Source organism: Perca fluviatilis, chromosome 18, assembly GCF_010015445.1.
Source record: "Perca fluviatilis chromosome 18, GENO_Pfluv_1.0, whole genome shotgun sequence".
NCBI lineage: Eukaryota > Metazoa > Chordata > Actinopteri > Perciformes > Percidae > Perca > Perca fluviatilis.
In genome coordinates, this window is record NC_053129.1 from 12950299 (window position 1) to 12963019 (window position 12721).

The window sequence follows — 12721 nt, forward strand, 5'->3', positions numbered from 1 at the left end:
AACAATTTTATTTTAAAGAAACCCCTCTGACACCTGGTAATAAATTTTTTTTACAGAATTAGGGTTGTAAAGAATTCAAATGTCCACACAAGTCTTAGACTTGAAAGAATCCTTTGTATTAAGCAAACGTGCAGGTAACATACAGGCAGGTGCTAAAACTTACTCTCCACAACAGCGTGAGTCTTATGTTACAGGCGCCACATGCATACGTGCGTAGAGACGTAGCAGAATGCCCTGGAATGTATACAGCCACATTTACATGGGCACATTATATGACATCTCCCCTTTTAAGTTTTGTTTCTTTCTCTGGGGATAAACAAGAATCAAAAGATATCCTGACTGTTCCTATATCTGGACATCTGAAAGGTACTGCATTTTATTAAACAGTAAGGCACTAGTATCAGTTGATTTAACTCATCAAACATAACTCTGTGCATTATATTAACGAGCATTAGAACATCAGCTCTCTTCACAGTGTCAATAAACTTGTCAGTCCACAGAATTAATAAACATTTCCCTTAATTTCTCTTTTCCCCTCCCCATAGTCCATGGCTCAACAATAGAAAAACAGCCACACCGTCACAGCGAACATGTGATTTTCCTTCACAGATTCAACCTTTCAACAGGTTTACTCGGTCTACCAGACCGGGTATGGAACAGTCCAGTCTGTGTGTCAGTCGGTTCGACACTGGGGGTTGGTGATGCAGTGTCAGCAAAGACTGCGGGGTCAGGCTGCTGCGTGACAGCTCCTTGCTGTAGTGCATCTGGAGCTAGAGGATGTGTGGCTCCAGCCGCCGGAGGAACCTGTCGCAAGTGACGCCGGTTGCTTCTCAAAGTTGCTCCCTGGGGTGTTTCAAGAAAGGGGCGCCTCCAGAAAAAAGTGTTTTTTTTTTTTTTTTTTTTAAAAAATAAAAAAGGCAAAGGCTAGCTCCATGGCGCTGATTAAAGTAGAACGCTTGTTTCCCTTTTTCCAATGCATCCTTAGTCCTGACAGTTTCCAGATCAGGCCATTGGGGCTGTAGATTTGCCTCCAGTGTTGGAAGGGTTGTCTTTATCTTCCGGCCCATGAGTAGCTCTGCCGGGCTCACGCCTGTGGTGGTGCGAGGCGTTGACCGAAAGCACGTGAGGGCGAGCAGAGGGTCTTTCTACCTTCTCTCTGCATGTCCGTTCCCTTGAGGGTTGTGTGGACTTGAGGTGATGTGTGTAAAGTCAAACTCTCTCGCAAAGTCTTTAAATTCCTGGCATGAAAATTGAGGCCCATTGTCAGACACAACTTCGTCTGGACAACCAAATCTGGCAAATATTGACTTCAACTTCAAGATTACCTGCGAGGCAATGGTTGTCGGCAGGTGAAGTATTTCCAGAAACCGGGAAAAATAGTCTGACACGACAAGGTAAGTGTGTTTGTCATGATTGCACAGGTTCATAGCAAGTCTCTTCCAAGGCCGGTCAGGTAAGGGGGTAGGGATGAGAGGTTCTTTCCGCTGGCTGGGTTTCATCTCACGGCACACCTGACAGGACTGGACTTTTTGATGGATTTCTGATGAGATGCTGGGCCACCATACAGACGCATGGGCTCGCTCTCTACACTTGGTCAAACCCTGGTGTCCATCGTGTATTCTGTTCAGGATGTCTGTCCTCAGCACATCTGGAATCACCATACGGCTGCCTCTGATGACGATCCCATTGCATTCAGATAATTCAGCTTTCATGGGAAAATACTCCCTGATTGCTGCTGGAACATGGCTTATGTACTCTGGCCACCCTGACTTTATGTACTGCAACACCAATTGTAGGTTACAGACTGCTGCTGTGGCTGTCTTTATGGTCTCAAGCCTACGTGGAGTTGCAGGCATGGCGTCAACAACGGCTGCTATGTAGCACGCTACGTCAGAGTGAATGTCAGTCTCCTTTTCCAGGCACTGTAGTGGACTCCGTGAGAGTGTGTCGGCCACTGTTAAGGTCTTCCCTGGTGCATGTTCGGCCATCGGTTTAAATCTCATAAGTCTCATGAGTAGCCTTTGGCACCGTATTGGCACGTTGTCCAGGTCTTTCTGATTCATGAGTGGAACCAGAGGTTTGTGGTCCCAGACACTCGACAAACACTCCTTCTCAATCTGTGCATATCTGGTCTCGGCATCAGACAGACGACGTGAGCAGTATGCCACAGGTTTCCATTCCCCTTCATGCAGCTCCGCCTATGCCATAACTGCTGGCGTCGGCTGAGACAGCAGTAGGGCAGTTCACATCGTAGAACTTCAGGAGTGGAGAAGTGGACAGGATGTCTTTAATCCGCTGGAATGCCTCCTGCTGAGAGTGGTCCCACGTCCATACTGATTTGGACTTTAACAGGTCATAAAGTGGCTGACCCACTGTAGACAAGTTGGAAATGTATTTTCCTAAGTAATTAAACATGCCCAGAATACACTTTAGGTCTTGTACGTTCTGTGGTGGTGGGAGCTCGCGGATTGCCTCGACTTTGTCAGGGTCAGGTCTCACACCTGATTTGTCAATGACTTGGCCCAAGAAGTGAAGCTGGTCCTGCCTGAACTTACATTTTTCTTTGTTTAGCTTCAGGCCGGCTGACTCGATCCTTTCCAGCACCTTGCTGAGATGCTGGTCGTGCTGCTCTGGAGTATCTCCATACACAAGGACATCGTCCATGAAGATAGCCACACTTTCCAGGCCGTTGAGGGTCTCTGTCATTTTTCGTTGGAAGATTTCCGGAGCACTTGTGATTCCGAATGGTAGTCTTTTAAACGCATATCTCCCAAAGGGTGTTATAAAGGTGGTTAACTTGGTGCTTTCTGGGTGTAGAGGTATCTGCCAAAACCCGGAGGCAGCATCCAGTGACGTGAACATGGTTGCTCCACTGAGTTTAGCAGTAATTTCCTCAGCAGTTGGAAGGACGTACCTCTCTCTCCTTACAGCCTCGTTTAACCTCTTCAAATCAACACAGATGCGCACCTTCCCATTTTTCCTTGGAACTGGCACTATAGGTGCACACCAGCTCAGTCACAGGCTCAATTACCTCATTTTCCTCCATGTGTTTTAATTCCTCTTTTACTTTTTGCAGTAGAGGCAACGGAACGCGACGAGCAGTGTGCACTGTGTATGGCTCGGCATTATCTCTTAACAGGATTTTAACAGGCTCGGTTTTGAGTGTTCCATGCTCAGCGAATGCTTTGTGGACTTCTTTGACACGTTTCACAAGCCCCATCATCATTGCTGTGACTCTGCTTTGCAGATTGTTTGCGTTTCGGCCACTGATGACATACTGGAAAAAAGAGTATGGCTTTCCTTTATATTCTGTGCTGGCTTGAAACTTTCCTAAACAATCCAACTGACCACCTGGGCTGCACAGTGCGACTTGAGATGACTCCAATTTCTTGTTGGGAACTAATTTCTTTAATGTCTCTTCTCCCATAATGTTTACATCTGCACCCGTGTCAATTTTGAATTTGACCGGTGTTGTTCCAATTGTAAACTGTATTGTCCATTGTTCATCACTTCTGTTTTCATTGGTGACTACACCCAGGAAGTATGGTGTCTGTCAAACAGTTTCTGTCACTTCTCTGACTGATTTACTGTAACATTTCTTTTCCCAGTGACCCACCTTCTTACACTTGTTGCATGTAGAGTTCATGGCTGGGCACCTTTCCGGATCTCTGTGTTTCAATTTTCCACCTTTTCCACATTTCGAGTCTCCTTGATAATTTTCTCTCTTTTTAGGTCTCCACTTGGGCTTTCCTCTGCCTAATCCTCTCCCGCAGATTTCCTGCACTGCTGCGTGTGACTCACCCTGCAGGTGAACTTGGAGTGCAACCTCCTCGGACTGGCCAACAGTTGTAATGGTTTGGGCAAGTGTAAGATCAGCCATTAGCTGCAATTTACATGACAGTTTTTTGTCCAAAATGCCCACCACAATGCGGTCACGGATGTGTTCGTCTTTGTTTACACCGAAGTCACAGTGATCTGATAACTCATACAGGGCTCTGATAAACATTTCGGCTTTCTCACCGGGCCGCTGCAATCTCTGATGAAAACAGGCGCGCTCGCGAATCACGTGCGTTTAGGGTAGAAGTATGCGTTGTATTTTCCCAACACAATGCCAATCTTCTTCTCATCCCCCTACATCTCGAAGGTGAAAGACTTGAAAATGTTTTCAGCCTCAGGCCCCATGGCCAAGGCCGGCGATTGCTATAGGCGACCTAGGCGATTGCCTAGGGCGTCAAATGTGTTGGGGGTGCCGTGTCGCCCTTAGGTCTACTTCCCATTAATAATATAATTAGAACGACAAGCGAAATAAAACGTGTTTATTAAACATGATCATCCCAAGGCGCCCCCTCAGCCACACGTTTACTTGTCAACCTTTCATTACGTGACGTTTCCAGTCTATGGGTCAGACTCAAACACACTGAGCTCTGAAGCAGAGCTGTGCGTCGCTTAGTGTCCCTCACTCCCTGTAAAAATAGAGACAAGCAGCGGCACAGACCACAGAGCTGCTGCAGCGCGCCTTCCGTGGTCTGTGCAGTTCCAGGTTTATAATGGACGCGCTCTGCTGTGGGCATGCTGCGGCAGATGTATTTCTGCGTAGTATTGTGTTTCCACCTCCGATGTAGAGCAGCGTAGCCTACAGCCACTTCCCTAAACTGTCTCATTGAGACACCAGCGTCCCAAACGGGGCTCGGTGTCTGGCAGACTATGGTGCAAATGGATTATTTTCTGAAATATAGTGACTTTATGCTTGTAATTGCCTATTGTATTATCGCTTAATTTTTCTCAAAATATCACGACTCCTCCAAACCTCAGAGAACACAGATGAGATATATTTTGAAGGTGCACAAAGTTTTGAACATGAGCAGAAATCTTGCTCAAACACATCTAAAATATTACAGTCCAGGGGTTCATTAACTCATTAAAATTAATTAATCATTCAGGTGAATAATTTTCATATGCACATTTAAGGTTACTTCAACAAAAGAGGGAAGAGTAAATGTTGCCTAGGCTACATGTGTGCTGACTCAGATATAATTAGAAACATCGATCCAAAGGAGAATAAATAGATGAAAGCAATACAGAATGCCTGAGAGGATTACTGCAATATATTCCATTGTTTTTATATTTGGATTATATGTTTCCCTTTAGATAAAGATATTTCCAGCATAAATTGATTCAGAAAAAGGTAAAGAAAAATAAGTGCATACATATTCACGAGAATGCAGGAAATGAAGTATTTAATGCTAAAAATATTCCCTGACCCCCCCGTAATTTTTTTTATCTAACATGTTACCTAAACGTACCCCTTATAAACCATGTTCTTGCTGCAGCAAGTCAGAGTACATATTAGCTTTGTATTCTCCGGGCTCCGCATGCTTGTCATTGATGCTGGAAACATGAAATTAAATTTATCAAGACAGCATCAGTGGATTTCCTCCTCCACACATCACTGCCACTCAATATACAACACAGGAAACAGCATTTTGTGTGAATGCTGTTCCACTGTCTGCTCTGGTCCCAGTGAACATGCACGTCGCAGAGCCGCCCACAAGGCAGCCTCTTGGGAATTACATCACAAAGTACCGTAATATTGTGTGCAAATATACACGCTTAATGGTCCCATGAAAGAAACTTTTCATGAATTACCCCCCCCCCCCAGACAGTAGGTAAAAAGTGGACATGTCCGGCCAGAAGACGACATTTGGTCACCCGAAGACTAAATCGTGCAATTGAACAATGGAAACTAAAATGAAGTTCTGTGCTGGAGAAACTACAGTTTCTGCACTAGTAATTTTAAAGAATTTGTTGGATTCTGCAAAATAGACAATACCTTTCAGTGAGCTTTAATGCTCAAGGGCAGATGTGTTGCCAGGTTAGCCGATTGCTTCCAGCGCTATGCAATGGTGGCACTAGCTTAAGTATTTACCATACAGACATTAGAGTGCCATCAATCTTCAAGGTGTCATGACAGAACTGGGTTCAGCAGCAGACTCAGTTATTTGGATCATAGCATAATATAGGAAGTTATTGGTGATTTGTGGTAGTTCTATGGCCAGATTGTAAATGGCTGTCACGTTCTAGACAAATATTGACTGTCAAACCTTGCACCCAGTTAGACCTTTGGCTACACGAGTATTGAATCTTGGGGGTGATTATTGAAAACCAGGGCAAACATAAAAGTTATATTCTTTATTGACAAGACTTCAGAGTCACCTTTAGCCAACCTGAAAAACAGGAAAGGAAACATGTTAATCTCAAACTCAGAAAATATCTGTTAACTGAAGCACAGAACAGTACCTTTTGCATGAATGCTCTTGGCGCTCCCCGGCGGCGTCGACCCGGCTGCGAGTAAGAACCTTGTACACCAACTCCACTGTAGGGCTGCTGTTGTCCAGTCGCTGCACCACTCTGACTAGCACTCCCCATACTCGCCTGCCTGACGGTGCGATGTCTATAAGGGATGTTCTTGGCCTGCTGAGTGCTGGGATAGTGTACCCTTGTGTAGAGAGCGTCCTCCCAGCTGTCCCTCCCCTGCTCAACGCTGTTGCTGGTGTAAGTATACGTGCCTGGAGGATACTGGCCATTCAGAAACATGTAGTCATAGGAAGGGTAAGGATAGGGGACCAGGCCTGATGGCACAGGTCCTCCATTAAAGCCTTGTGAAGGCTGTGCAGCATAGACAAAACGAGGTGGTGGCATGGAACCTTGCGCTTCGCTCTCAGATTCAGAGTTGCCTTGCTCGAATCTTTTCTGTTCCTGGAAAAGTTCCCCTGCCTGGTACTGTGGAAGAAGATAGTCAGGCTGGATCCCAAAGTTAAAGCCAAGTGGTCGAAGGGCAGGTCCACTGGCAGCAAACTGCTGAGTGCTAGGTCCTGTGGATGCTCCAGCAGAAAATGGACTGGGAGGTGCAACAGCCCAGGAAATGCCTAGGAACAGAAGTAACATTGATGTTAGCAAGTAGAATTCAAGGCAATGAAGTTAACAGCAAGGTTCCTTTGCTAAACATGGACATTCACTACCCACATCAGTTTAGTGATAGAGAGACCCTTACAGCTCAAGTTCAGCAAGTTTAGTTAAGTCACATTAGCAACCTTGTTTAGAGGCAGGGCCTGCAGAAGAGCCCTGAGCATATCCTGGAGGTGCATTCTGAAAACTGGACTGAGCTGGATTTGAGACCATTTTAGAGGCAGCCCCAAAAATCCACAAGAAAGAAACATCCAGTTAAAGCCAGCAGAAGCAGGGTTTGCACCAAGAGAAAGTCATCAAGAGAGACTTAAACAATTAAAGTAATTTTAAGATGTTGACAGCAATGATACTTTACCTTGCTGCATAGGGTAGCTGTCACTCAAACCAGTCAGCAAAACAAGGAGCAAAGCCCTATTGAAAAGCAGACAAAGCATAAGTACAACTGCTTAACAGAAATCACTCAAAACATCACAAACAAACAGTTGCTCACCCAGCAGTACACCAAACAGCCATCATGTTGAATAAACAGCTCAGGTACCACTGTGATCCTGTGAAAGGTTTATAAGTGCTACAGGTGACCTGCCCTGACCAATCAGAACATAGCCAGTTAACGACTCACAGCTGCGAGCAATTGAATCCTGATTAAGGTGGATCATAACTGGTTCAGTTGTCCAATTTTCTTCAAATGTTATGTTACACATGTTCTGTAACCGAAAACTCATTGTTTCCCATCTCAGGGTAAATCAACTCAGAGTTCAGGGTTAGCCTCAGAATTTGTTAAAGGTATACAGCCACATTTACATGGGCACATTATATGACAAGGGTGACCATATTTTGATTTCCAAAAAAGAGGACACTCGGCCCGGTCTCAAGACACAAATTCCGACAGTCTTCTCAGAGGTTAATGAACATGCTTTATTATGCCTCAATTGTGCAAAAATAACTTCTGTAATAAAATAAAATAGAATCTGTAACAACCTACAATAATAGCTCTCTTTTAAAATAAATAAATAATATGAAATAATGTTCTAAAATCCAGCTTCAACAAAATATCTCTTAATACCTTTTCAATGTAATAAGATAAATAATAAAGACACTGAAACACGTGCCAGCTTTGCACACGGTGCACTCCACCTCGCACTTGTCCGGTCCGACTGGGACGGTACGTGGTACATTTTTTTTGCAGTTCAACTGTGAAGCTGCACTAGTCTTGTTTTATGGTTGTGCAGAGACTCCACGCAGAGATTTCGCCGTAGCCTACTTAGTGGCCTGATATTTATACTTGCGCGCTGGTGTGTGCGTCGAGCCGGCATGTGTGTGTGTGTCTGTGTGTGTGTGGGGAGTGGGTGATATAATAGAGCGAGGGAGAAGTGAGAGAGTGACGGTGATTATCTTCAGAGTGAGTAGTGACGGCGAGCGAGTACGACTCTAGAGTCACAGTGAGAGAAACAAAGTGTCTCCCCTGTGTTTTCTGACCACGGTGGGAAATCTTTAGCAGGTGTGGTATCTGAAGGGCCTATAAGGTTAAAGTCTGTATAAAGCTCAAATGTGCTGAAAAATCATGAGCACTGGGTTAGTGACGTAAGTTTAATGATTTTCCTCTCAGCAGATTGATGTGTTGAAGAGGATGTTCTATTTGATTCTGTGATTGGTGGCTGAGTGGGAACCAATGATTTGATGTGTAGTGTTGGAGCAACCCAAAGAGACTGACCTCAAAGGGACTCGGACCTTTACTTGCCAACTCACATCTGTTTATTTTATCTAACATGTTACCTAAACGTACCCCTTATAAACCATGTTCTTGCTGCAACAAGTCAGAGTACATATTGGCATTGTATTCTCTGGGCTCCGCGGGCTTGTCATAGATGCTGAAAACGTGATGAAATAAAACTTATATCAAGACAGCATCAGTGGATTTCCTCCTCCACACATCACCGCAACTCAAGATACAACACAGGAAACGCATCAGCATTTTGTCTGAAAATGCCCACAAGGCAGCCTCTCGGGAATTACGTCACACAACAAAGTACCGTAGTATTGTGTGCAAAGTCAATTTAAGTACACGCTTAATGGTCCCATGAAAAACAGACATTTTCATGAATTTATAAACCCCCCCTCTTCCCTAGTGGGCATGTCCAGGCAAAAGACTACGTTTGGTCACCCTAATACAATAAATCGTGCAATTGAAAAATGGAAACTAAAATGAAGTTCTGTGCTGGAAAAACTACAGTTTCTCCACTAGTAATTTTAAAGAATTGCTTCCACGTCTCTGCTGGTTGGATTTTGCAAAAGAGAAAATACCTTTCAGTGAGCTTTAATGCTCAAGGGCAGATGTGTTGCCAGGTTAGCAGATTGTTTCCAGTATTTATGCTAGGCTATGGTGGCACTAGCATAAGTATTTACCGTACAGACATTAGAGTGCCATCAATCTTCAAGCTGAGGAGTTTACAAAGACTGGCAGTATAAATGATGTGCTAAGCAATAATGTAAATATTAATGAATCTATATTTGTTAAGGAAACTGATGAAAAAGAAATTATAGAGATTGTTAAAACATTTAAGAGTAAAAAGTCAACTAACTTGAATGGTATTGACATGTTTATGTTAAAAGTATTATTGGTTGTGTTGTTAAACCTCTAACGCATGTATGTAATCAATCTCTGAAAACTGGAGTCTTTCCAGATAAAATGAAAATGGCAAAAGTGATACCAATATATAAGGCTGATGAAAAACATACACTTTCAAACTACAGACCTGTTTCACTGCTCTCCCAATTTTCAAAAATACTAGAAAAAATATTCTCTACAAGGCTCGAAAACTTCATTGTTAAACATAATATACTGTGTGATCAGCAATATGGTTTCAGGGCTAATAGGACAACTTCACATGCACTTATTCAATTTGTGGAAGAAATAACAGCAATAGAACAAAAAAATATGCAGTGTTAGGACCATTGTTGTTTAACTTGTATATAAATAATGTATGGTAGGTGTCAAAAACACTGAAAACCATTTTATTTGCTGATGATACTAATTTAATCTGTTCTGGGGAAAATCTGGAACAACTCTTGGATACAGTGGAAAATGAATTAAAAAAGATGAAGAGCTGGTTTGATGCAAATAAACTAACACTGAACTTAAGTAAAACTAAATTTATAATTTTTAATCATGCCACAACTTTAAATAAAAACTTATGATAAAGGATATTGAAATAGAAAGAGTAAAATAAATTTCTGGGAGTAATAATTGATGAGAAATTATGTTGGAAGCCACATATACACTATATCAAGGCCGAAATATCAAAATAAATTGCTATATTGTATAAAACAAATTACCTATTAAATCAACAATCACTGTACACATTACGTTGTATTGTTTCTTCATACTGCCATACATTAGTTTGGAAGTATGGGGAAACACAAAACCCACACTGAACCTATATTCATCCTTCAAAAGAGCCTTAAGAATTGTAAATAACTTATAACCACTTATAGAGCACCAACTACTCCACTGTTTATTAAATTAAAAGCCCTAAAATTCAGAGATTGACTTCAAAACTGCACAAATTATGTACAAAATAGCTAAACTGTTATCAAACAGTATTCAAGGGTTGTTTCAAATGAGAGCAATCACTTAAGAGGTACATTTGTATTTAAAAAGAAACCTAATTGTAAATATCACTGCATCACAACCAAAAGATTTAATGTATGGAACAGCTGCAGTGAAGAGATGAAATCATGTACGAGTAATTTTAAGACCATTTAAACTGAATATATTAGATACGAGAAGGACTCGAAGTTATAGTACTGTATACAGGTTCCTTGCTCTACATATTAGAGATTGGAGGTGTTAGTTGATTTGCTAGAGATAGACAGAAAAGATAGATGGAGAATAAAAAGTGAAGTGTGAATGCATGGGTTTATGTGAACAGTAGGTAGATATACAGTGTATGTAAAAATGTATGAGAAGCATCACATTTTGTATTTAAGGATAAAAATAAGTGGGTAGGACCTGAAAAGTTTGTGAACTTCATCCCACTCCTTTATCAACATGGGAATTTCTAATTTGAATTACTTATTTAGGAAGATTATGCTGAGAAGTACATGAGCAGTCATTTGAAGTATGCATGTCTGTGTAGTATAGATTTTTTACATGTTCGAAATAAACTACTACAAGGGGTCATGACAGAACTGGGTTCAGCAGCAGACTCAGTTATTTGGATCATAGCATAATATAGGAAGTTATTGGTGATTTGTGGTAGTTCTATGGCCAGATTGTAAATGGCTCACATTCTGGACTATTAACATGGACTGTCAAACCCTGCACCCAGTTAGACCTTTGGCTACACAAGTAATAAATCTTGGGAGTAAACATTGAAAACCAGGGCAAACAAAAGTTATATTCTTTATTGACAAGACTTTAGAGTCTCCCTTTAGCCAACCTGAAAAAAAAAAAACAGGAAAGGAAACATGTTAATCTCAAACTCAGAAAATATCCGTTAACTGAAGCACAGAACAGTACCTTTTGCATGAATGCTCTTGGCGCTCGCCGGCGGCGGCCCGGCTGCGAGTAAGAACCTTGTACACCAACTCCACTGTAGGGCTGCTGTTGTCCAGTCGCTGCACCACTCTGACTAGCACTCCCAATACTCGCCTGCCTGACGGTGCGATGTCTATAAGGGATGTTCTTGGCCTGCTGAGTGCTGGGATAATTATCCCTTGTGTAGAGAGCATCCTCCCAGCTGTCCCTCCCCTGCTCAAAGTTGTTGCTGGTGTAAGTATAAGTGCCTGGAGGATACTGGCCATTCAGAAACATGTAGTCATAGGAAGGGTAAGGATAGGGGACCAGGCCTGATGGCACAGGTCCTCCATTAAAGCCTTGTGAAGGCTGTGCAGCATAGACAAAACGAGGTGGTGGCATGGAACCTTGCGCTTTGCTCTCGGATTCAGAGTTGCCTTGCTCGAATCTTTTCTGTTCCTGGAAAAGTTCCCCTGCCTGGTACTGTGGAAGAAGATGGTCAGGCTGGATCACAAAGTTAAGGCCAAGTGGTCGAAGGGCAGGTCCACTGGCAGCAAACTGCTGAGTGCTAGGTCCTGTGGATGCTCCAGCAGAAAATGGACTGGGAGGTGCAACAGCCCAGGAAATGCCTAGGAACAGAAGTAACTGATGTTAGCAGGTAGAATTCAAGGCAACAAATTTAACAGCAAGATTCCTTTGCTAAACATGAACATTCACTACCCACATCAGTTCAGACATATAGAGACCCTGACAGCTCAAGTTTTAGTTTAGTTAAGTCACATTAGCATTAGTAACCTTGTTTAGAGGCAGGGCCTGCAGAAGAGCCTTGAGCATATCCTGGAGGTGCATTCTGAAAACTGGACTGAGCTGGATTTGAGACCATTTTAGAGGCAGCCCCAAAAATCGACAAGAAAGAAACACCCAGTTAAAGCCAGCAGAAGCAGGGTTTGCACTAAGAGAAAGTCATCAAGAGAGACTTAAACAATTAAAGTAATTTTAAGATGTTGACAGCAATGATACTTTACCTTGCTGCATAGGGTAGCTGTCACTCAAACCAGTCAGCAGAACAAGGAGCAAAGCCCTATTGAAAAGCAGACAAAGCATAAGTACAACTGCTTAACAGAAATCAGTCATAGGGCTACCATCACAAACTGTTGCTCACCCAGCAGTACACCACACAGCCATCATGTTGAATGAACCGCTCAGGTACCACTGTAATCCTGTGAAAGGTTTATAAGT

The 12721-nt window shown here is 42.8% G+C and overlaps 2 protein-coding genes across 4 annotated transcripts; both read right to left on the reverse strand.

Annotated features, from left to right (window-relative positions):
- Positions 1–6174: 6174 nt before the first annotated feature.
- LOC120547206 lies at positions 6175–7513 on the reverse strand. 2 transcript variants are annotated; one of them, XM_039782684.1, is made up of 5 exons: positions 7457–7513; positions 7322–7377; positions 7092–7163; positions 6298–6926; positions 6175–6224 (listed from the first exon to the last, which is right to left on the reverse strand). In XM_039782684.1, exons 1-5 carry the CDS (start codon positions 7480–7482, stop codon positions 6216–6218), a joined length of 792 nt encoding a protein of 263 aa, XP_039638618.1. In that variant the 5' UTR covers positions 7483–7513; the 3' UTR covers positions 6175–6215. The 2 variants fall into 2 exon arrangements, with proteins under 2 accessions (XP_039638618.1, XP_039638619.1); XM_039782685.1 differs by lacking the exon at positions 7092–7163.
- Positions 7514–11351: 3838 nt separating this feature from the next.
- LOC120547209 lies at positions 11352–12721 on the reverse strand. 2 transcript variants are annotated; one of them, XM_039782688.1, is made up of 5 exons: positions 12645–12721; positions 12508–12563; positions 12278–12349; positions 11486–12111; positions 11352–11405 (listed from the first exon to the last, which is right to left on the reverse strand). In XM_039782688.1, exons 1-5 carry the CDS (start codon positions 12668–12670, stop codon positions 11397–11399), a joined length of 789 nt encoding a protein of 262 aa, XP_039638622.1. In that variant the 5' UTR covers positions 12671–12721; the 3' UTR covers positions 11352–11396. The 2 variants fall into 2 exon arrangements, with proteins under 2 accessions (XP_039638622.1, XP_039638623.1); XM_039782689.1 differs by lacking the exon at positions 12278–12349 and having other exon boundaries at positions 12645–12718.